The following is a 23529-nucleotide window of genomic DNA, read 5'->3' as shown; positions in this document are numbered from 1 at the left end:
AGGCCTCTCTCACCCAGGAAACACGCAGAGAGAGAGCGGCACCCTGTAACCATGGCAACCGTAACGCTGCCGCCTGGAACAACAGAACGTAGCTGTCAAACAAAACCCAAACAGTCCTGACCCGCCACAATATGAAACAGGGAAGTACCGCCATGTAATCCATTTATTTCAACAAAGTAACTGTATTCTAAATACCACCTTTTTAAACGGTAACTGTAACGGAATACAGTTACTCATATTTTGTATTTTAAATACGTAACGGCGGTACATGTATTCCGTTACTCCCCAACACTGACCTTTAGGGAACTCAAGATACTCGCATACAAGGAGTTCTATCTCATGCATGTTTTTATACTTTACATACACAGCTGAGGTTGTTTAATTCTAAAGTATACTTCACTAATATAACAAAACTGTAGGTTATTCTCCATTCTCCTGAATGACTCTACAGAAAATTGTTAGGGAGCAAAATAAGAATCTTTTTTCAGCTAGAACATAGTCAACGTGTATGCGATCACTCCCAGCATCGACATCTGACTTCCAAGGTAAAAAGAACACATAAAATGAAGAGCATAAGGTTACTTTGGCTGCGCATTTCTGCCTTTCTGAGTGTATGTAAATGCCTTTGGACGTATGCTACCATGCTTTCCAGAAGTGGTACAGCGTCTAGGCTGAACTGGTTCTCTGGGTTGGGGATCGTGCAAAAAAAATAGTTGCCAAAGAGATAAGATAGCTGCCGGAGGAAGAAACATCCATAATATATTCATCACCTTAGTGGATGTCACACTGTTTTATTTTAAATAATTCAGTGCATATAAACACCAGACTGCATTAAAATTACCTCTCATGTAATGAATGAAAAAAACGTGTACTGCAGCTGATATATTTCGCCTAGCCTGACATTGTTAGCTCGATTTAAACAGAGCTACATGTGGGTGTGAGACGGAGCGATGGTGCTTTTATACATGTTCAGGTCAGTATGGAGGTGACATCAGCTATGTAGACAAAGACACGTGTCACTGTGAACTCATTCACTCGTCCCATTTAATGTTAATGGTAATGTCAGACTCTTTGAAGTGATGTCACTGTCAGCTCCGCGAGAGTTAGACGCTATAGTCGTGCCGCTTTGCTACTAATATAAACCGACATTTAACTCCAAATGGAGGCCCATCCGGCTTCCCTGCAAGCCAGACATAAGCAGCGGGCTTCCAATGCGCAGCAGCCATTCCTGCCAGATGCCATTAAGTCACATCTTTACTCCAAAGTCATGGCAGGTTAAGTAAGCATGCAACATTCTCTTCTCCCTGGAGGGACCAAGAAGTGTGCTTGTGACCTAAAGTTTTGCTTGTTCACATCTGCAAGCCTGCTAAAAAAATACAATAAAAGTCCTGTAAGTGACATATTATCTCCTCATCCCACAACAACAGTCATCAACTGGCAAAGCTGCTAAACCCCAGCAGTTCAAACAGTCCCTAAATGGGGAAACGACATGAATGAAAATCAGAAGGGTTGCTTCAAAAGAACAGGTGGGATATGCTCGGCACACCTCCCCTAGAAACATAAATGTTCCAAGAACTCATTCATAAAATTGCAAGATATAAATTTTCAAACTTAGTCCCAGCAGAGTCAGGATCTCCATAAATGTGTTTACTGACTCATTCATTGTTTTGCGATTTCCTGCTTTCCCTTTGCATTACAAGACAAACAGAAACTGAGCATACGCTGGAAGTTTATGCTGCATTTGTATGAAGTGCATGCTCTGTCTTTAGGGGACAGCTTGGCATTCATATTATGCAAGTCAGCTCTTCCTGTTTCTCTACAGTACATTATCTCCATGTCTGCTCTCCGCTCTGCGAGTTGATTCTGTGGGTGAGGTGATGACATCACTTGAAAGATCAGACACATACCTCGTCCTCGATTAAACCAGTCAGATAATAGAGTCCTCTTATCATATCAGATGCTTTCTTTCTGTGATAGATTCCGCGAGCAAAAGCGACAGTGGCCTGCAGACACCGCTGATGAGAACAGACAAGCGAATGAGAGCTGGACACAAATTTGACGTCCACTTTGAGATCAATGCACACCAAACCTGTTTTCTCTTTCTTCTTTATTTTCTTTAACCTTTCTTTACACCATCTGCAGTCATGTCCATCTAAAACATCTAAAACATACAAATTTCACCGCAATTTTCTTCCAGTTATTTGCATCTTTAAAATTCCTATTCGGAATTTTACAGTTAAAATCTAGCGTTATGCTTTAGACCTCCCTCGGTCCTTGAAGCAAAGGGTAGTTAATAAAACCTCACATGTCCGCAGCTGCATACGCTCAGGTGTAAAGTGCTGACTAAACAATGCATTAGCACTGCAGTACATCACTTGGGAGGCACCACAGTTTGACACACAACAACATCTATATGCAAAGAGTCTAAGATTCTCCTTTACAGGAAAAATGTGCTTCAGGTTAGTTTGTTACTCTACCAAAAGATGGTATACTGCCAATATTTAGCAATCTTAATTTTTTTCCTGAGTCATAATTAAGAGTCTTTTCGCAACATGAAAACAAAGTAATTTAGCACGTGTGTGTTTCTGCTGTTGAGCACCAAATCCAACCAACAGACACTGTTGCCTAAAACAAACTTGAAACTTGTGACCAGTCGGCAGAAAGTATAAGCTCAGCTTGTATCTCCATTTAGCTAAGTTAATTGTAAAACGCTGCCCTAATGCACAAAGATAATGACATAAAATCAAGTACTTTCTCAGTGTCTTATATACAGTCTCCTTTGAATATTCATATATACTTTAATGTATGAATCTACACTCTATTGATGCACATGATATGGTCCGTCAACCTAAATACTAGGGGTGCAACGATACACAAAATTCACGGTTCGGTTCGATACTTTGGTGTCACGGTTCGATATTTTTTCGATACAAAAAAAATGTTCATGCCTTTTTAATCTGTCATTTATTAAAATTATAAATATATATTTTAACTCAAAAGTACAGTTTTTAAATTTAATGTTGCTGAAACAACAAAGTAATAAAAAAAATATATATATCTGATCGAGAAAACTCATCTTTAGAAAAGAGAGTTTATTACAGAGAAATGTCTCTTTCCAAAATAAAAGCTATACTATACGCTTCTTCTGGGCTATATTCTCAGCCAGTGTTGCCAACTTAGCGACTTTGTCGCTATATTTAGCGAGTTTTCAGACCCCCTAGCGACTTTTTTTTCTAAAAGTCGCTAAAAAAAGACGTGAAAGACATTACAAAAAACAATAATTGCTAGAAGAAATTTAATTTGTAGTTCTAAATAAATTCTAAATGCATTTAGGACGTTTTTGCTCACTTTATGTCTCGTCCACGATGTTATTTCTCTCTCCAGCAGCGTAGGTTACAATTACATTAGCATGACCAATTATGCAAATTAGGTGATGACGTCATTTAGCGACTTCTAGCGACTTTTAGGACAACCAATAGCGATTTTCCTTACTGAGGAGTTGGCAACACTGTTCTCAGCAGCATATTAAACATATCAGGTCCCCATAAGGAGAATCATGTGCTAACGGCTGTCTAAATGACTCGGGTAAAGTTTGTAGCATGCTGCTTGTTGTTTTTGTCTGCTTCCACTTGTCTTTGCACTAGGATGCTGTCGGAGTAAATGTGCAGTCATATTCGTTGTGTTCCAACTAGTGCTGTCAGCGTTAATCTGAAATGACGTTAACGCCACAACACGGCAAATCTCCGTTAACGAGCTACCGCGGATAGCCCCCGTGCGTGGACAGCCAACACGTTAACGAGCTAACTGCTAACACACTTCCCACCAATGTAATTGAGCATTGCTGGCACATCCAGCATACTGTTTTACTTTAGTCCATGACGTGCTTACCTTCAGGGTCATACGTCACATGAAGACCAAAATAGTTCCAAACGCCAGATCTGAATGAGGGTGGGGGAGGTTCAATTTGCCATGTTGCAAGGAGAGCTTAACTTCTGTCTTGCTAGCTTGTCCTGCGCTCAATGAATCTGCGTTCGACTACTCCGCCTAGGCTGCACTGTCGAGCGCAGATCCACTGAGCGCTCAACACAGACAGCATGGTCAGAAGGAAAGTTGATAAAATAAATTAAAAATTTTGTATTGTTCATACATATGCGTACCAAACCGAAAGCACTGTATCAAATGGTTCAATATCGATATGAGTATTGTTGCACCCCTACTAAATACATCATCCATCCATTTCAATATCTATTTAACTGCAGATGATACAAGCAGATGGATAAATACACTGCGTTAATATCTACCCATATATTGATGGCCTACATGAAAAGGCATATGGATATTGTCACCACATAGCTTCTTGGTCTTAAAAGTGAAACAATTACAGAAATGCCTCAAGCTAAAATTATTTATAAGTAGTAAAGACCCATCCTTCATTCCGTATCTAGTGGTGACCAACAAAATTCCACCGCAGATATAAAGTTCACTGACCGTTAAGTTACATTAAACAGAAAGAACCCAGTCACGTGAGACGAGAAAGAAATGCATTAAAAATAGAAATGCATAATCCCCCTGCGTTTGTAAGGGGATAATGAATACAAAAATGAAAGGGATTGGGATTTATAACGATTTCAAAAACCATACAGATGTTAATAATCGCTGCATGTGTGACGATGTTCGTGCAAAGTTTCCTTGTGACTGGCCCACCCATTAAGGAGATATATAAATAGCTCATCCATCTTTTATTTACGGCCCACGATCAAAATATATGTTTTTATCCATCTGTCAAAGCATTAAGGAGATGCATAGACAGAGCCTAACATATCTTCTCATCTACGTATCAGTCTGTCCATTCATGTTAAGATGAAGGATAGGTGCATTCATAAAACAGTGCATTTATTAAACAATATATGGACAAAGTACTGAGACATTCACACTTTATGGCTACATGAGCTGCTCAATCATGGAAAACCATGAAATGAAGCTCCTAGTGTGCATTTACTGAGTCAGCAACATTTTTTATGCACTACGCACCTCACTCAGCAACCTGTGCTGTAACCTTATATGGCCTGTCACTTTATTAACTGTTGCTCCTGAATGCCTGCTCTTTGCAATAATGCCACTTACAGTTCATCGTGGAATATCGGTGACATCCTATTACAGTACCATGTTTGATTTTAGCTAGCTCTTTAGAATGACCAACTCTGTCCCAAGTGTTTGTGAAGGCAGACTGCAAGGCTCAGTGCCAGATTTCATATTACACTGTCAATGGGACTGTCCTTCCATTAGGGCTGCCATGATTAGTCGACTAGTCACGATTACGTCGACTATCAAAATCGTCGACGACTGATTTAATAGTCTACGCGTCGTTTGAAGCTTTGTAAGATCACAAAAGACGCAGGAATAAGTAGTAGGATTTAAGAGTGTAATAACGGACTGAAACAGAAGATGGCAGCACTGCATGTACAAGGATGCCAGCTGCCGTTAAACCCCGAAGAAGAAGAAGCTCTGTCCCAGAATTCATAGCGCAGCCCAGCTCAGTTTCCAACAATGGCGGCAGCTAGTTAGTTTTAATATTACTCTTATTATTCTTTCTGGGTCACAAAATAAACGTTTAACATATTTTTAGGCGAGAATGTAGCTGTGTAAACCTCAAATATCTGCTCAGTTTATCAAGACACCACATATTTTCAAAAGCGCTCCGATGTTTTCGGAGACGTCTGTTACCCACTAGCTCGATAGCTAGCCGGGGGCTAGGCTAACTAGATCCTGTCCCGGCAAATCGTTTTCAAACCCACCACCGTCTTTCGCCACTCGGGTTAAACATATATAAGTCACTTAGATAACTTACAGATGTTATTGTTTGGCTTTTTTTTAGTATTTTATTTGTTCCTGAGTAAATCGGTTTGGCTGAGATTAAAGTTATAGTTTTTACACAGCTGAATAAACATCAAGCAGACAGCTGATTATCAGAAGTGTGAGATGCTGGAGAATTTACTCCGGTGTCCTGTTATATTTTAGATAGCAAGGAGTTTATTAAACTTCACCGAAACAATCTGCAAATTTCATTATAATTTAATAACTATCATCTTGTCTTTATTTTTAGTTAGCACATACCGTAAACACTTAAAGCTGTAAGCTAATGATAGTTATATAAGAGCAGATGCTGCTGGTGCAATAAGCTGTACGTTTTACGTCCAATGGATGATGATCTGATTAGTCGACTAATCGCAAAAATAATTGGTGACTAGTCGACTATCAAAATAATCGTTTGTGGCAGCCCTACCTTCCATCTATCCCTTTTCTTTTGTTTATCTGGGGCTGGGTAGCAGGGGGAGGAAACCTAAGCAGAGAAGCCCGGACCTCCCTCTGAAAACACCTAAATTCAAAGATTCAGAGGTGTGGACCAATACTTTAGTATTATCCACCTATATCTGTCATGGTTCCGGGTCTTTGACCCAGTGTTTTGTATTTCTGATTATGTTTATCTCTAGTGATTCAGGTTTATTTTAGGTTATTTGGTTTCCTTCAGCATTTCCATTTCTATCTTGTCCTCTGTGTGTTGTCTCACCCTTACCTGTTCCCACATTCTTCCCTCTGTGTTTCATCCTTTGTCTCCCCGGTCTGTTGTGCGTTTCCATGTTTGTTTATCCCCATATTAGAGTCAAGCTCCCATGTCCTTGTCTGAGTCTCGGTGTTCGTGCTACTTCTTGTTTTATTTTGTTAGGCCTTACTCATGTGCATTGTGATCAGTTTTGCGTCCCCTGTCTCATTATGTTTATTTGTTCCTGCTATGTTCCCATGTGTTTCCACTTCCCTAATCTTCTCCTTCTATATATATTGTCTCAGTCTCAGCTCATCCCACATTGGAGTCTCTGTTTATCTATCTGTGTCTGTCAGGTTTCATGTTTTAGTATTTCCAAGTTTAGGTTTTTTGTTGCATTTTAGTTTTTTGTTGTTTTGTAGTAAATAGCTTGCCTTATGTTAACCAGTTCCTGTTCTCCTGCATCATTTGCATTTGGGTGCTCATTCATCTCCACACGATCTGCATCCTGCAGGTCTTGACAGTAGACTCCAACCAGAATTGTTTTGCCTTTGAAAATTTTGAGGAGTTTTAGAACCACCTGAAACTCTTCACAGTCAGCCATCTATTCCCTACCTCAGCAACGTTCCACACAAGCTTCGCCTCAGCAGCCACGCTGTTCTGCAGCCACATCTCCCTCACCAAAGCCCTCAGTAATAAGAAGTGGTTTCCTGAACTTATTGCCAGACCTCAGCGCTCTAGCCTCAACATCACCACAGCAGTGGATGAGTCCCTCCTCTTTACTGCCTCAGCCTGATCACTCATTACTTGCCTCTTTCCTGGCAGGAATGTGGTCGAAGGATCAGGACTCGGCCCCCAATACTCCTTCACCTTCAGCGGTGCTCCTCAACCCACCATCCATGACTCCTCCAGTGTAACCAGCTGTGGTGAGATCAGCTGAGCACCGACCTGACACAGGAGCCTGGGTGCTCAGCCGAGCTGCCCCAGCCTCCACTTCACCGCCTGCTTCAGGAACCAAGCCACTGGGTCCCTCTTTACCTGAGCTTGAGGGACACCCATCACCAGAGCTTGAACCAGAGCTAATGGGTTTCTGTCTGCCTGAGTCCAAGGGGTCATTAGAGTCTGCTTTGTGCCCTGTGCAACCCCAGCCTGCTCCATATTCAGCAGAGGTCTCTGCACTGGCCGGTCCTGCTCCGCTTGAGTCTCTATCAATGGCCTCCAAACCACCCGAGGGTCCTTGGCCCCATTGTGTCCGTCGCTGGCCACCTGCCAAGCTGTCTGAGCATCTGGCTTGTGTTGTTGGCCACACAGCTGGCCCTCTGAACTGCTTAGTGTATTCTGCTAGCCAAGCGGCTTAATTCTAGAACTGCTAGTTCTTTGTTTTGGACTCTCCTGTAAGAGACAAAAAGCTACTTTTTGTCTATTACCATTACCCATGGGGTAAGCTGTAGAAATATAGGTTTTAGAAGCAAGCATCCCTGTGGCATAGATTTGTCTGCTGCTTCAAAAAAAAAATTATATCAAATTAGCCGAACATGGTATAAAGTCCCTGCCCATTGAATCTATTTGGGTCAGGGAACTGGGAGAACTACAGGTTAATATAGACTGGGATACAGTGTGGTCTAATCTGAGAACCTGGCGCATCAATTAATTCATTTCAAAACCATACACAGAACATACATTACACCCTATAGGAGGTTCCAGATGAAACTACAGGCTACGTATCGCTGTCACATCTGCAATGATTCATCACCTGGCACGTTTTTGCACATGTTTTGGGACTGTCCTGTTGTATCCAATTTTTGGGTCTTTGTGAACTCTGTGTTATCTGAGGTACTGGAAGTTTTTTATGTTCCCAATCCTGGTCTTTGTCTCCTTAATGATACCTCTGAAATCTCCTTAAAACAAATACGATGCAAAATGTTGTTTGCTGGATTCACATCCGCAAAGAAGACCATTACGAAGCAACGGTTCGTGGTTCTGACATTTGTATGGAATCATTCTGGAGACGATGTCCTAGCCGTGTTATTGGTTTTGAACATACCACAGCAAAATTAAATAAAGCTCGACCCACGACTGTTGACGCTTGGAAAATCTTCTCATCCAGAGTTATCTCCTGGAAAAGGCAATAATTGGTTTTAACTTTGTGTTTTTGTGTTTTTTCTTTGCTGTCCCTGTGCCTTGTGACTAATGTTTGCTTTGCTACTGCAGTTTACAGTTGTGCTGTATATGTCTGTACCCCCCCCAACCCCGTTTTAAATCAATAAAATGTTGATCACAAAAAAAAAATATACATATAAATATTTTTTTTAAACTGTAAACCACATGTGTTAGATTGGACATGTGTGCCCTATTTATGTAGGCAAGAGGAGGCTGCACACCAGCACATTTTGTTTTAAGACGGTTAATATCCATGCATTCTTTTATTTAACACCAAACATATTCAACTGCAAAAGGGAAGCCAGCTTAGCGCACAGTAGCTCTGTCATATGTTCATGTTCCGTGTCACTGCATGTGTTACATAAAGTCTGGCTCCGGGACTGCAAGGTCACAGCGTTGTGGCAAACCACTTGGATTGTAGTATCTGCAAAGCAACCTTTCACCCACAAATAATGTCAGCATGTGCTCGAGCTGGGAGCAGTTAGAAAATGTCAGTAATATGATTACCACAGCACAGTGCATGCAAATACAGCACGGAGAAATTACCAGAGGAGCTCATCTGATGCAACTTTAGACCTCTTAAAAGGGGCACAGTAGGTGATACATTTCTGTTTTCCACAGGATTACTTATGGTAGCAATCTTAAGACCTCAGATCATTTTAAGAAATGGGACACCGGGTTAGATTTAGACTGGATCACAAAAACACATTACAATGCCAAAAATGGCCTCTTTCCTGCAGTGCTCCTTAGATTGAAGCATTTGTTTCCCTCCGTTCTTAAATGGGCCCAGCAAATATTAGATTCTCCTGAGTGAGCCTCGCAATTTCCAAATTTAAAGATGAGAGTTAAGCGAGAACACCAAATTAAAAGTGTGGTTTTGGCATCCTGCGAGCCGTTCTCATCACCATCCATTGGTACCTGTTTGACAGTGTCGTTAATCACAAACAACAGTTGTTCCATTACATTCGTTTGCATCTAGAAATACACCTGTCTTCTTTAGATGACCAACGCTCATCAAACAATCCAGATTTTTGCCCTTTACACATAATGGAAATCTTTCCCCGAAACATTATAACCATCTCTGGTTTTGATAATTAATACTTTAAATAATGGCACATCTCTTCAGTGCAGGAACATGCCTGGATTTGGTCTGATACAGCAGAGAAAGGCTCGTGTGTGGGACTGTGTGAAAAGGAGGCTAAATTTACCATCAGCTGTTGAGTGAGACTGCTAACCTTTATCAGGTCCTTTTAGTGGAGGTAAAACACTACCGCACACATATTACACACAGTGACACAAGAGAGACATAAGCGCAGGGGTACACAGACAAATACAGTGCACGTAACCATTCTTGTGAAACTTGCAGATAACAAATTGCTCTCATCTGCATCTAAAATGGATGCAGAACCTACATAATCTACTTTAAAATATCGGTTATAAAAGCGTTCAAATGGAAACACAGCTTACGGAAATTCTGGAGTTAAAATGCACAAAACAAGGGGATGAGAACAGGTTTATTCCCAGGCCGTAAATATAACAGCTGGAATTTATGCTACAAAATGATATGAAATGATTAACTATGAAAATAAAGCTAGGACGGCTAAAGGACAGACAGGAAGTGGAGTGCTTGTTTACCGTTTTTTAGTTTACCATCAATAAAAACAGTCTGATGCCTCCACATTCAAGACTTTAAATTCCTTCGACGCATTCGTTTGTGATATTTTCTCATGAAAATTAAACTGATGTATCATAAATTATAATCTTTTGGGTAATATTTTTGTCAAGACCCCCAGGAAACAAAATATTAACACAGCGTATAAAATTGGCGTAGAAATGTGAGATTTCCACGCTCATGTGCAGTCCTATGCCCCTGATACAACAGCACTGCAGGAAAGCCTTCACATTGTTTTGTATTGGACTAAACTCAGACTGTATTTAAATGTCTAGGACTGCAAAAGTTTTAGTATCAAAATAACCTAAAGTAGCTGAAATAAAAACAGTCAATACATAATGTCCTTTTTCAGAATTGTAAGCATGTACTATAACTTTAATGTTGCAGTTGGAGATTTTTTGAATTATTCATATATGACTGAGTGTATGAAAACAGCATAACATAGTACATTTATATTTTAAATTCTGCAAAATAATCGCTGTATCTATAAAATAAACAGTATGTGGTATAAATTAAACATTTTCATCCAAAATATGGCATAAAAGAAGTAGAAAGCAATATAACACAGTGATACTTACATTAAGTACATTAGCATTATTTTTAATAATATTCAGAGTTTATTCCAATCCATGCTCTTGCCCTGTGATTTTTGGTACTGTGAGATTAAACTTCTCTAGTCCACTCGTAATAAAGGTGGTGGTGGTTAGGTTATTGAACAATAAGCACCTAAATAGGCTAAGATTAACCCTGCACACTAAAAAAAATGTTGCTAACCCAGTGCATTAAAATGGGAGACCAAAGGGTCCTTCAAAAGAATGCATGTGCAATGAAATTGGACTGGAAGACTCCAATCACTGTTGCCTAAACCCAGCATGTCACAGCACAGACACTAAATAACACTTGCTGCATAATATTCAGTTGCCAGGAAATCAAACTAAGCAGCAGTTTTTGACCCTGTGGAAACGACAGTGGGCTGGAACAACCTAATCCCTTCACAACAGGACTACAGATCAAGCTAAAGTATGCAGCTATGCCTTCACAGAGAAACTGTGTTGTTACCAACAGAATAGGAAAACTGTCAATGACTCCCAAAGCAAAGGGCTTAGCAGTATTAAAGAGCAGTAAAAGGTACTCCGATGGGTTAACATGGGATGAAAGGGGCCCTTGATAAAAATCTATGTGTAATGAAATGGGAGTAAAGTCAGTACTGAAACACAGAACAAAGACTGGGGTTCAGGTCCAATACTTTGTCCCCATTCTTTTTAGAGTTTGATTCATTTATTTCAGCAAATTTTCTGTTTGTTTGTTTTTCAGTCACTGTTTAGGAACTAAAAGCTACTTAAGTTAAAGATAAGATCACGGTTTCTGTTCATATATATCCTATTATTACAGTGTTTATTGCATGCTGGAAAGCATTTCTGACAAAAGGACAAAAAGACAAACGTCTCTCAACTGCAGCAAGCTTCTTGTTAATTCCCTCACCACAGTGATCCCACCTAAACATCCAACAGTAACAACAGCAGCTGATTTTTTTTTTTTTTTACATTCACTTACTCACCACAAGAGGTCACTTATGTAAATGTCATTTTAACATTATAACCCATAAACAGTAAAGCAGTATTAATAAACAGTAAGCAGATCAGTCCTTCCTAAATGTAATACAAAGTAAAAGAAAAGGGTTTAGGACTCAAACTACATAGCAGATGATTTTCTCTGTTATTTGTTTTTTGTCTAGAAAAATAACAGTAAAAAGGTGAAAGTTAACATCCAAAGAAAATTCAGATTACTGCACCAAGACAGACATACGTCCTCACAAGACTAGAACTATGAATTAAGAATCAATCAAGAAGTTTACACTGCAAAACACAGTAGTTAACTTGAGCACCCAGATTCCTATTTTGTGTTAAAATTGCATAAAATTAACAAATTAAACTAAAATTTAAAGATTCATAAGCATAGAAAATAAATAAAATTAAAAAAGCAAGTACTGTGGAGTGTGGTCAGAATATAAAGTGCAATTAGTTATGCATACTATTGTAATGGTAAGATATTCAGTATGTACGAGTGTTGTTATAATAAACTGTACTTTTGTATATGAAAAAAATTGTGTGCAAAACTGCAAATGCACAGGTCAGTATTGAAAAGCAGCAGACAATCACAGTTCAGCAACTAAAAATGTTTGGCATTTATGTTAAAACAGAACAGTAATAGTAAATAATAATATTCATACATCATTATAAATACTTAATGTAATAATTAATTCTGCATCAGCTCTAAATAATTTACATTAAAATGTATTTACAGCCTGTTCAAGTCCATAAAGAGAGAATCACAGAAACCTACATATTCTACTACTCTATTTCATATTTTAATGTGGAGAATGATGCTTCAGGTTACTCTTTTATTCATTTAATTTCTCTGCCCACTTAATCCTTTTCTGGCACACCTGGGGCTACAGCCTATCCCAGCATGCACTGGGCGGATAGCAGGACACCGGGCAGGTCGCCAGCCCATCACAGGTTGAACACAGATAGGCAGACATCCACTCACGCTCACATTCATACCTATGGGCCATTTAGAGTTCCACTCGCCCTGACTTGCACATCTTTGTGATGTAGGAGGAAACAAGAGAAAACCCACACAAACATGCAAACTGCGCAGAGAATGAGCCAAGGATCAATCCTGGGTCTTCTAGCTGTGAGGTGGTAGGGTAAACCACTAAACTGAATTTATGGAGGTGTTAGCTCAGGATTAAATGAAATGAAATGAAATTTACGTGCAAAAATATGCACATAATTGTGTGTGTACTGCAGTTTACTGTATATATATTTTTCATTTTAGAAGCTACAGTCAAAAGTACCTGTTTTTTCTTTTGTTTGACATGTGACTTATGAAGGATTTATGGATTATTACTAGTTGCAGCTTAGTATTTAATCTGTTGTGTCCACTCTGCTTACTCCCTTTTACTTTCATGTGTAAATTTCACATTAGACATGTAAAAACAGATACACCCCATTTCAGAAAAAGTACACATAACAATCTCCTGGAAGCAGACATCGCTCTATTTTCACACTCTTACTTATTCTTAAAGATTCTGTCACTAAAATGTTTCAATTTAAATCAATTTGTGTTAATAATATCACCTAAAATTAATTAATTACATTTTTTCAAACAATGCACCTCTTCATGCCCCCAAAATTGCACTTTCAATTACAACACATCCTAAATGAAAGAATAGGTCAATTGCCAAAGACTACTGAAACAACTTGGAGTGACGAATTACACTTTCAGATGATGCGGAGTTGGCGGAGGCAGAAGGCAAACACCACCCAGAACTCTGGGGTTTTGGCAGCACGTCTACCTCTTGTGAAGCAGTGTAAACACAAACAAAAACCACAGTCACAGGATGAGGACAAGGTCATAGCAGGACAAAACGGAAGACTTTCAACCAGGGCATTTAGGCTTGTGTCCCAAAAAATTAATTAAAAATAAATATTAATTATTTTTAGATCGCTTTAACTGTTTTTATTTATATTTAGTTATGTTTAGTCAACAAAAGCTCTCGGTTAGGTTTAGGTAAACTTTACTTGAGGGTAGCTGAATTTTCACATGACTCATGAGATCTGGGAGAACGATGACCTGCCAGCTTAAAGCGTGTACCCGAGCTAGCCCCACAGGCTGCTTGTGAGGCTTTTTCCCCTCTTCAATGTGCTCTACTTCCTATGGTTGGTTAAAGCTGCTTATGGAAGTATTTCACCTGTGAAGTTTTTCCTAAATGTTTTCAGGGGGAACTTCCCAGATGGTTCCACGTAACAAACCATTCGATGTATCAGGTTGTAAAACAAAATCATGGTTTGGGTTAAATTAGCTGAGAAGTCAAAACTCTGCACAAGCTCAGTTACTTTGTTTGTTTGCAGACATTTGTTTTATAAAAAGTTTCTTGGAGCAGAGGCGGGGTAGCACGCAGCAGTATAAAACATATGGAATTAAGTCAAATCAAATGTTTCACAATTAAACTTTATTTGAAAGAATTTTCAGTTCACTGTGTAACTTGGTTTCCATAAGTAATACAGCCGCTTCATGCTACTAAACAGGAGACTGCAGCGCCTCTGCCTTGAATTTACAACCAAATAAATACTGTAAAAAAAAAAATCACATACACAGAATTATACAAACACACACATATAAACATGATGAGATAAAAACAGAAATACACCTGAAATAAATGGCTCGACAGGAGCCCTAATTAAACACCCAGCAGTGCAGTATAGCCTTATTCAGTCTGGTGAAGTCACTGAATGCAAGACTGAGCAGAGAGCACTATATACCTCATTCAGAGATTGATAGCCTGACACTGATGTTTAATCCAGCTTCAGGCTTCAGTGCACCGAGATGTTTTCTTTTTTATTTATTTCACAGCCCATTATTTTACAGCCTGTGGTATCAGCCCTTATTTTACTGGCCCTCCAGCTATTTCAGGGGGAATTTATAAAAGGTACTTGAAATGTACCACTTTGAATGTGCATGTCAAAAGAAACGATGGGCCTTTTTGGCCTGGCAGAAAATATTTAAAACTATGATTTTCTTATTAGGTTTCATAAAAAGTTCACCTTGTGAAGTCATGCCAGTTTGAAAACTTTTACTTTCAAATTAGTGATACTTGAACAGGCAAACACAATGATAAAAAACTCACTGACCAGCCTTGCTGAAATGATCAAAGCTCAGTAATTATATAATGTGAAATAAAGTTGCAGCACTCGCTGAGAAAGTCATGAGTATCACCTAATAACATGAATTTAGTCCATCCATTGGTCACAACATGACTCATACTAATGACATATGTACAGTAACTTGGCACGCTGCCTAGGGTGTTTGGCTAAAATCTCAGTTCTGAATCACATGGATCCTTGGTATTGGATGACATCATGCCTGCAAGATTATGAGCCAACCATATCCAGAGGGAGATCATTATTCCAGATTGGCAGCCTTCTGATTGGCTCCAGAGACAAGAAGCAGCTCATCCTGACCTTTTTGCTGAATCCTGACAAGATCAATCAAAAGCCAAGACATTCTCTCCCCCTGCACTAACCCATTGAGTCATTCCATTCGTTCTTTGCAGCAGAATTAAATTACCCATGCACCCAAAGTGCAGCTGAATCTAAAAAGTCACTGCTCCTAGAGACTCAGTTACAGCAGGCTCATGTTGTTTTCCCAAGAATGACTAAAGCACTATAGGCTCTTATAAGATAAGGTCCCAGACAGTCTTTACTAAAGCTAGTTCAGTGCTGGGCAACAAATAGGCAAACAAATAAAGAAGATGTGCTGAACACAAAAAAATAACAACTGGACTAAGCAATAGTTCTTTGCCTGTATGAGTCTATAAATGGCTCAAACTATATGCAGATGATGCACCGTACTTTTGTGGCACCGAATGCATTTGGCTCCAAAGAAGATAAAAGATACAGTTGCTACAAAATAGCAAATCAATTCTTGAATTATCAGTATGTCGACTTGTTATATTATTATTGGATACATATTGTCACAATTCGTGGTGTAAATCCAGTACCCGCAATTAACTTTTTAACACACAAGCTAAAAGGCCTGGTACCCAATAATATATTTATGTTGCAAATGGAACAGGACGTCAGAACAAGAGTTGAAATCAATAGAGCATCAGTTCAAACCTGAACGCAACAAAATTTGAGTTCAAAATTGTACTATTTGTACTATTAAAGGTACTCAGTGTTGGGAACGTTACTTTTAAAATGTATTCCATTACAGAATACAGAATACATGCCCCAAAATGTATTCTGTAACGTATTCCGTTACATTACTCAATGAGAGTAACGTATTCTGAATACTTTGGATTACTTAATATATTATCATGCTGTTTACAACTACATCAATGTACTATTGCTGTGATTTATTACTGGTACTGAAGGTTCGCGGCTCTGAACCGTAGTAAAGGGACCTCTGGCTAATACGGTGGGTTCTGTGTCGGGCTCGTAGCCGAAAACTAGCTTTACTTTGTTGTCTGGGTCAACTTTGCTAGCGAGAGACAGAGAGAGGCGTTGAAAGGCTGCTCCAACGGAACTTCTTGTTTCGGAGGAAAACACGAACACGGTGTACAGTCGAGTCTTAATAGCTTACTTACAACTGGGCTCGTCAGGCTCTCTTCTTGGCTGCAGTGGTTATTATTATATTTACATGCTTCCAGCTCCCGTTTTTGCTCGATGACAGCTCGTACTTTTCCTTTTTCTCCCTCCTCGCTCACAGACACATAACGGGTATGGCAGTCCATTCTCCCTGCAGCACGGACTACACTGCCTATGATGCTACATTCTTTAGAGCTATACCTGTAGCATTCTGCCTATTAGCTTAGCACAACAACAACAAAAAGGCCTCTCTCACCCAGGAAACACGCAGAGAGAGAGCGTCACCCTGTAACCATGGCAACCGTAACGCTGCCACCTGGAACAACAGAACGTAGCTGTCAAACAAAACCCAAACAGTCCTGACCCGCCACAATATGAAACAGGAAAGTACTGCCGTGTAATCCATTTATTTCAACAAAGTAACTGTATTCTAAATACCACCTTTTTAAACGGTAACTGTAACGGAATACAGTTACTCATATTTTGTATTTTAAATACGTAACGGCGGTACATGTATTCCGTTACTCCCCAACACTGGCGTTACTTAAGGCTCAAACATAAAAGCACCTCTACAGGTTTTACAAAATAATTGATCCTTAATCATTTAATGAAATTCCTTATCCTTTGCAGAATCTCAGAATCTACTTTTTAAAAATGACTACTTGCATCAATATTGTGGCAAATCTACCCTCATTTGGTGCTTGATGGATATTTAGTTTTGGGGTCTGTGTTTTATGCTGCTGTTGTCAGTTATTGATTGAACACCAGAGTGTTATAGACATTGAAATGCATCCCAGATAATATATGCCTGAACAAGCTTTGTCAGCAACTTGTATGATACACATTATGTCCTTATTGACTGGATCCTAATACATAAAATATTATGTGAATAAACCAATAAAGATTATTGATTAACTTTCTAGTTTTGGGCAAGAATAATGACAGGACTGGTGTTTTTGTTGTCAATATCCAGACATTATAACATGTCTTTGACCAAGAAGCTTCAGGGATACTTGAAGTCTGCTTTGACATTTAAAAGTGCTGACTTGCCACGTTCAGCAGGGATTTGGCCGGCAGATTTAAAACATCCCTGAACTTGGACGTGGGATTCTTTGATTCAAAATGAAAATCAGATAAAAAAAAAAATCAGATCATTAAAGATCTGTGAACAGGTCTCCAGATGGAGAATTCAATCCTACACATGTGATTAAAAACACTTCAGCGGCGCATTCATCATTGGTTGATCCTGCCGCTAATTTTACACAACACATGAAAAAGCCACCACGAATCCATCTTCAATAAACTCGCCGCACCACTGGAGAATGAAAGGGCTGTCTCCTTTGACAGACCATCTAGTGCACAGAGCTACATGAATCTCGTGCATGCAGTACTGTAATAGTCTAACAGATGATGGTTCTTGGCACAGCCTGAGCAGTGGAGGGGTGTAAGACAGTCCCTTATGTCACATGGGAGAAAGAGAGGGAACGAGAAGGACAGAGAACAGGAGTGCTGCAGTGCATTGGTGGTGTGCTGTCTCTTTAACTATGGTCATGCTTGACAGGAGCTGCTGTATCAAACTACTGTAAAATCGACAAGGCCAGGGATGGCTCGGTGGATGGCTTCTTGCTTCCACGGAGTCCATCAGCACTCAGGGATACATCCATTGTGGAGAAGGTTAAGAGAAGGAGAGAGAGGAGACAGCGAGGAGGTAGAAAACTATGTGTGTGAGAGTGAGTGGGCGGATCGGCATGAGGGGGGGTCGACCACAATGGAAGAAAGTGAGAAAAGGAAAAAGAAGGAGAAAGAGATAGACTGAAAGAAGGTGTGAGTTTAAGAGAGCGAATGAGGGAAGAGAAAGATTTAGCCAAGATAGGAAGGTCCATCTCTGCTGCTGCTGCTGCCTGCCTCCCACTAACTGCCTGTTCATGTGAGCCGGTACTTGGCATGACTGCAAATGGCTTGCTTGGTACATTAGATGAACGCGTTCGTCAGTATGGGCTCAGATACATCTGCAAGCTTGTTGAAGCCCCTTTCTCCCCTTATGTTGATCTGAATCTCATCTCAAACCCATGTCACGCTAATATCAGCCATCTTGCCACATATTTTATCTTTGAATGTTGAGTCACTGTGCAGCAATAAATATCACTCGGTGTTACATAATCTCTTTGAGTAGCCATGGAGCTGCTAATGTATAGGTAGACGAGGAAGCGGGACAGAGTATTTATCTGCACGGAGTTGGTAAACCAACATATATTTGACAGTTTATTTGGTTGGTCTATAAAATGTGGAAACTTCCAACATTTCATCTTAAGACTGCTTCATTTGCCGGACACAGTCAACGATATAAAAGGAACGAACGGCAGCATATGTTTCATAATTCAAAAGCTGAAACCTGCAAACACTATTAAATTCTATCCACGATTACAGAAATGACCGATTTTAAAAAATTGTGTTACATTTCTTATTGACTGACAGAAAACTTTTATCCAATTTGCTATAAGCGGTTAAACTAAAATATTTTAGTCATGCACAGAGAAAGAGTACTCAGTGCCGTCGCTGGCAGGTTCTGTAGGTGCAGCGCTGTGCTCACAATTTCCTGGCAATGACTCCCAGAGTGGGCTCTCTCTCTCACACACACACACACACACACACACAACACAGTGGCAGAGCATCTCACCAATATTATGCAACCAACATCTATAGCTGCACTTGCACAGGTGGGCATTTTAGCCATTATCTGCTGTGCTCTGAGGGAATAAAGAGCAAAATCAACCACAGTTACACTTGGTCTCTCTTTTCACGCGCAGCTCAGACGATGACTTCGGGGTCACGGTGAAGTCCAGGAGCCGACAGCTGGGTATTTCGGGTCGAGATTAGTCTCCATTTTAGAAGCACACATTCTGTCCTACAAAGGGTTACAGGTTGGTGAGTGTGTGCTTGCATCCACACATGCACCATCACTCGCTCTCACCCTTACAGTCACATGCAGCACACCTCCACTCTCTCCTGAACCCACACACTGACTACACACTGCCGTCTCTCTCGCACAGATACGCACACTGCTACAGTTTTACCCTCTTTGATCACAGGTACTCACACAAATCACCCCCAGTCCTTCACGGCTTCTCCAAACTTTGCGCTGGGCGTTACATTTCACTCCGGTCTGACTTCAGCCATCACACTTAAGGGACCGTGCTTTTCCCAAATTAGACCCTCTAATCACACACACAAAAACACACACACTGCAAATTGAACGTTACGACTGGATAGATGTGAGGCAGCTCACTGCAGCACGCCTGCTCACATATAGCATTAGTCACAATTGCAGTGCAACGATACCAAGGGAATCTGCCTTTACCGTACACTGAAGCGCCTTTTCACCCACTCACACTCGAATATGAGGGAATAAAAGACCAAGAACAATGAAGTAGCCTCTTATTCTGGTCATCTACATATTCAGTTGGCCAAAGTTTTTGCACACGGAAAGCAAGATACAGACTTTTTAGGATACCAACAAAATATCAAACATATTTCATGAAATATCAGAGTGACAAGTCCCTAAGGGGCTATCTCGCAAATTATATATGAGATTAGAAGCAAATGAAGTAATAAAACCACAATCCAATACTTCATACAACCCTAAGAGTTTCTATGAGCACATTACACTAATTCATGTTTATAATAAGCCTGTAAGTATGATCAGAGCAGTATAAACTCCATTATATATAAACAGTAGAGATGCTGCACACTCAACTAGCATCGTGTCGCTATAAACTCCTTACACTCTACAACACCACAGGATCATTAGTGGAATATTACAGCGTTTTTTGGCCATGATCGCAGTGTGAGTGCTCTCAAACAGAGGGATGCTTTTGCAGGAGAAGACTAGTGCACATGCATACCTTATTACAATACTATAATTACCGCATGCACAGCTCCACACCACAGACACTGCGCGGGATCCGTGTGTGTTTGTGCGTGCGTGTGTGGGTATCTATCTACAAGGCACTCTAGGCTATCTCTATGCACCTGTCGGCTATGGTGCTTTTAGATATGCTTATTTCATGTGACAGAGGGGGAAGAGAGGGACAGAAAGAGAGAGACAGCGAAAGAGAGAGAGGGGATGGCGAGGAACGGGGAGGAGGACAGAAAAGAAAGATGCAGTGGGTGTCAAAAATATCAAAAATATTAGCTCTGACTTACCTTGAAAGGGAACATAGGACATGTTCCAACTGCATTGAATGTAGGCTTTGCGTCTCGCTCGGCGGTTTCTCGGCGTTCAGAAGTAACGTGGAAACCAAATTACAAATAATTCTGAAAAATTAAAATAAAATAAAAAAAACACCACACACGCGCGCGTGTGCACGGGATTTACTGCTGTTCACAGTTGGAGTCGAAGAAGAAGCCAATATTCCGCTGTTATAAAAACTGGCATCATAATCCACGACCGCTTATAAAGCCCCGGTTCCCGATGCATAAAAAAAAATACAGGATGCAGAGATGTGTGTGTGTGTGTGTGCGCGCGTGTGTGTGTGTGCATGTGTGTGCATGTGCGTGTGTGTATGTGTGTGCGTTTATTTGCACGCTGCTGCTGAGGTGTGAGGGTGAACACGAGTGAGTGTGTGTGAGTGAGTGAGAGAGAGAGAGAGATAGAGGGGGGGGGGGGAGAAGGGGGTGGAGGACGAGCGCACGCGCGCATGTGTGTGCGTGTTACTGAGTGTGGGCGCGCACGTTTCCCAATATCTATAAGCTATCTTTAGCTTATGCATTTTACATTTTGTGCTCGCCTCGTGGAAAAGGAGGATTATAATAACGTTGCAGGAGTGTTAATTCATTATAGCCACTGCTTCCGGCTACTGTAGGCTGTGTGTGTGTGTGTGTGTGTTCCTTATTATTTTTACATTGCCTACTTTGATTCTCTATCCTATAGATACGATTAACAATCGCTTACTTATTATCATGAGTACAAACTTACAGGTTATTTTACATTATTTTTTTTATTTGTATTTAACATATACATAAAGAAAAACACAATAGAGGTGCTACAAGCTAATGTAGTTTTCTGTAAACCTGTCTTGGCTCTTGAAACTCCTGCAGACCTGTTGAAAACACACTTACTGCAGGTAACGTCCAACCTCCCATAAATGCTGACGTTTCAGATTTCAGTGGAATTATACTCGAGCACACACTATTTCATTTTCACATTTTAAATAAATTAATTCATTTTCTTTTAAAAATTGAATAACGCTGGATTTCGACTCTTGACCAAACAGAGGAACTGCATCAAGATAGGAAGCTGTGGAGCCAAAATGGCGCCTTGAGGTGGCGTATGCTGCATTTGTGTAACGTGGGAAAATAGGAATGTTGAACTATTGAACGTAATTGTGCAATTTAAATAATAGATGGAAGTTTGAGTTATGAGTTGTGTTGTTTTAATCAGTTCCAAAAATATTACACAGGGTGCTTAGATAACTATATATTAATATTTATTTTATTTTATTTTTTTAAATCTTTTCATTTTTTTTATTTCTATGCCGCACTGTAGGCTATTGTTGAAGTTATATATCCAAAAAATAAGCAATAAAAAGTGATCGTTTACAAGTGGAAAACAGGGACCAGATTTATTTATTTTTCTACGATTGTGTGCATTTTAGGCTCCACCCCTTAGACACCCTAATTTGAATAAGTAGTTGGCTAAATGGATGAATGTGTGAGTCTAAAAGTAATTTAATCAAATTGATAATCATTATAATTACTAATGATTATTATCATTACAAGAGCACAAAATAACACCATCATAAAAATGAAAGAAAAATCAGTCTAAACGTTGGAAAATAAATGTAAAAATTCCTGCTTTCTATTCTATAATAGTTATGAAACCAGTTTAAAACAGATGAGCAACAATGCTGCGGCTGTAGGGTTTTCAGCACAAGCTTTCATTAGATAACATTTCGCACACTTACATGTCCCATTTGCATGCTTGAAGGTGCTTCAATCATTGTGGACTTCACAGCTTCAGAGGGACGCTGAAGGCATCAGAGCGCAGCGCCTACTTCTGGGTCACATGTTGAGACGTTGCCGCCATCTTGTGGTCAAAACGAGCAACTGCAGTTTTTGCCATAAATGAAAATAAAACTAAATATAGGGATTTCAGGAGCACGTTACACGAGTTGCATCCTCCAAAACACTAATAAGTGTCCATGCTAACAAAGGAAACTAGTGTGAAAGAGAAGAAGCACATCCCCTGTGACCTGCGATAACAGATGATCACAGAAACGTATCACACATTATTAAAGATGACAGAAGGATTCTGGTCCCTTCTTAGATGGAATAGTTTCAATTAAATTCTTCGTGTTACGCACCTGCGCAGTAAACAGTTTTTTCTCCCCCACAGCAGCTGTTTATCCCAGTAGGAAAGCCACAGATGCTACTAATGACATCAACAAAGGCTCTGATCACTTCGAGTGTCTCAATGAGCCACGGTACAGTGATACAGCAGCCTCTGCAAACTAAAGTAGCTCAATCATTCATTGTTAATTTTAGCATGTAGACAATTTCTTCTGCCAAAAATGTCAAGTAGCACACCTTCAGACGGCAATCACAGGAACAAAGAAGTTACTTCCCTCAGACTCACTGACTATTTTGAGTAACAAAGAGCTGCTGACACACAAGTATTTTTTATTAAAATGCAAGAGGCTTTATGTCAGTGCAACCCAGCAGCTATAAAAGGTAACAGTAAATAAATAAATAAATAAAACAGTAAGATTTTCAACCATTAATGCTTCCGCTTCTCAGAAATAAAATATGACGCAGGACCTAGAGTGATATGTGGCATTATTCTTCAGAGTCATTATTTGTTGCCTCCATTCATCTTAAGTCTCATTGTAACTGGCAAGAACACAAAATAAACATCTGTCATTCCTGTTGGCGGCAACAGCAAATTGTCTGCCAAAAAAAAGGAGTAGTTAATCCCTCCTACAGGACACATTTGGCTGTAATAC

At 39.9% G+C, this 23529-nt stretch overlaps 1 protein-coding gene across 2 annotated transcripts in view; it reads right to left on the bottom strand.

The window, feature by feature from the left end:
* Positions 1 to 21137, bottom strand: part of syngap1b (synaptic Ras GTPase activating protein 1b) — a 206736-nt gene extending 185599 nt beyond the window's left edge. The window contains exon 1 of one of the 2 annotated variants that reach the window (XM_087848482.1): positions 20732 to 21137. In XM_087848482.1, the coding sequence (XP_087704608.1) occupies positions 20732 to 20753 (22 nt within the window). In that variant the 5' untranslated portion in view covers positions 20754 to 21137. Of the gene's footprint in view, positions 1 to 6574; positions 6638 to 20731 lie in introns of those variants that run through there. The other variant, XM_087848483.1, reaches the window with a different exon arrangement.
* Positions 21138 to 23529: the final 2392 nt, after the last annotated feature.

This window comes from Neolamprologus brichardi, chromosome 11 (assembly GCF_056152115.1).
Source record: "Neolamprologus brichardi isolate AB-2024 chromosome 11, ASM5615211v1, whole genome shotgun sequence".
NCBI classification, from domain to species: domain Eukaryota; kingdom Metazoa; phylum Chordata; class Actinopteri; order Cichliformes; family Cichlidae; genus Neolamprologus; species Neolamprologus brichardi.
The sequence above is the reverse complement of the archived record's forward strand: the minus strand, read 5'-3'. Positions and strand labels throughout refer to the sequence as shown.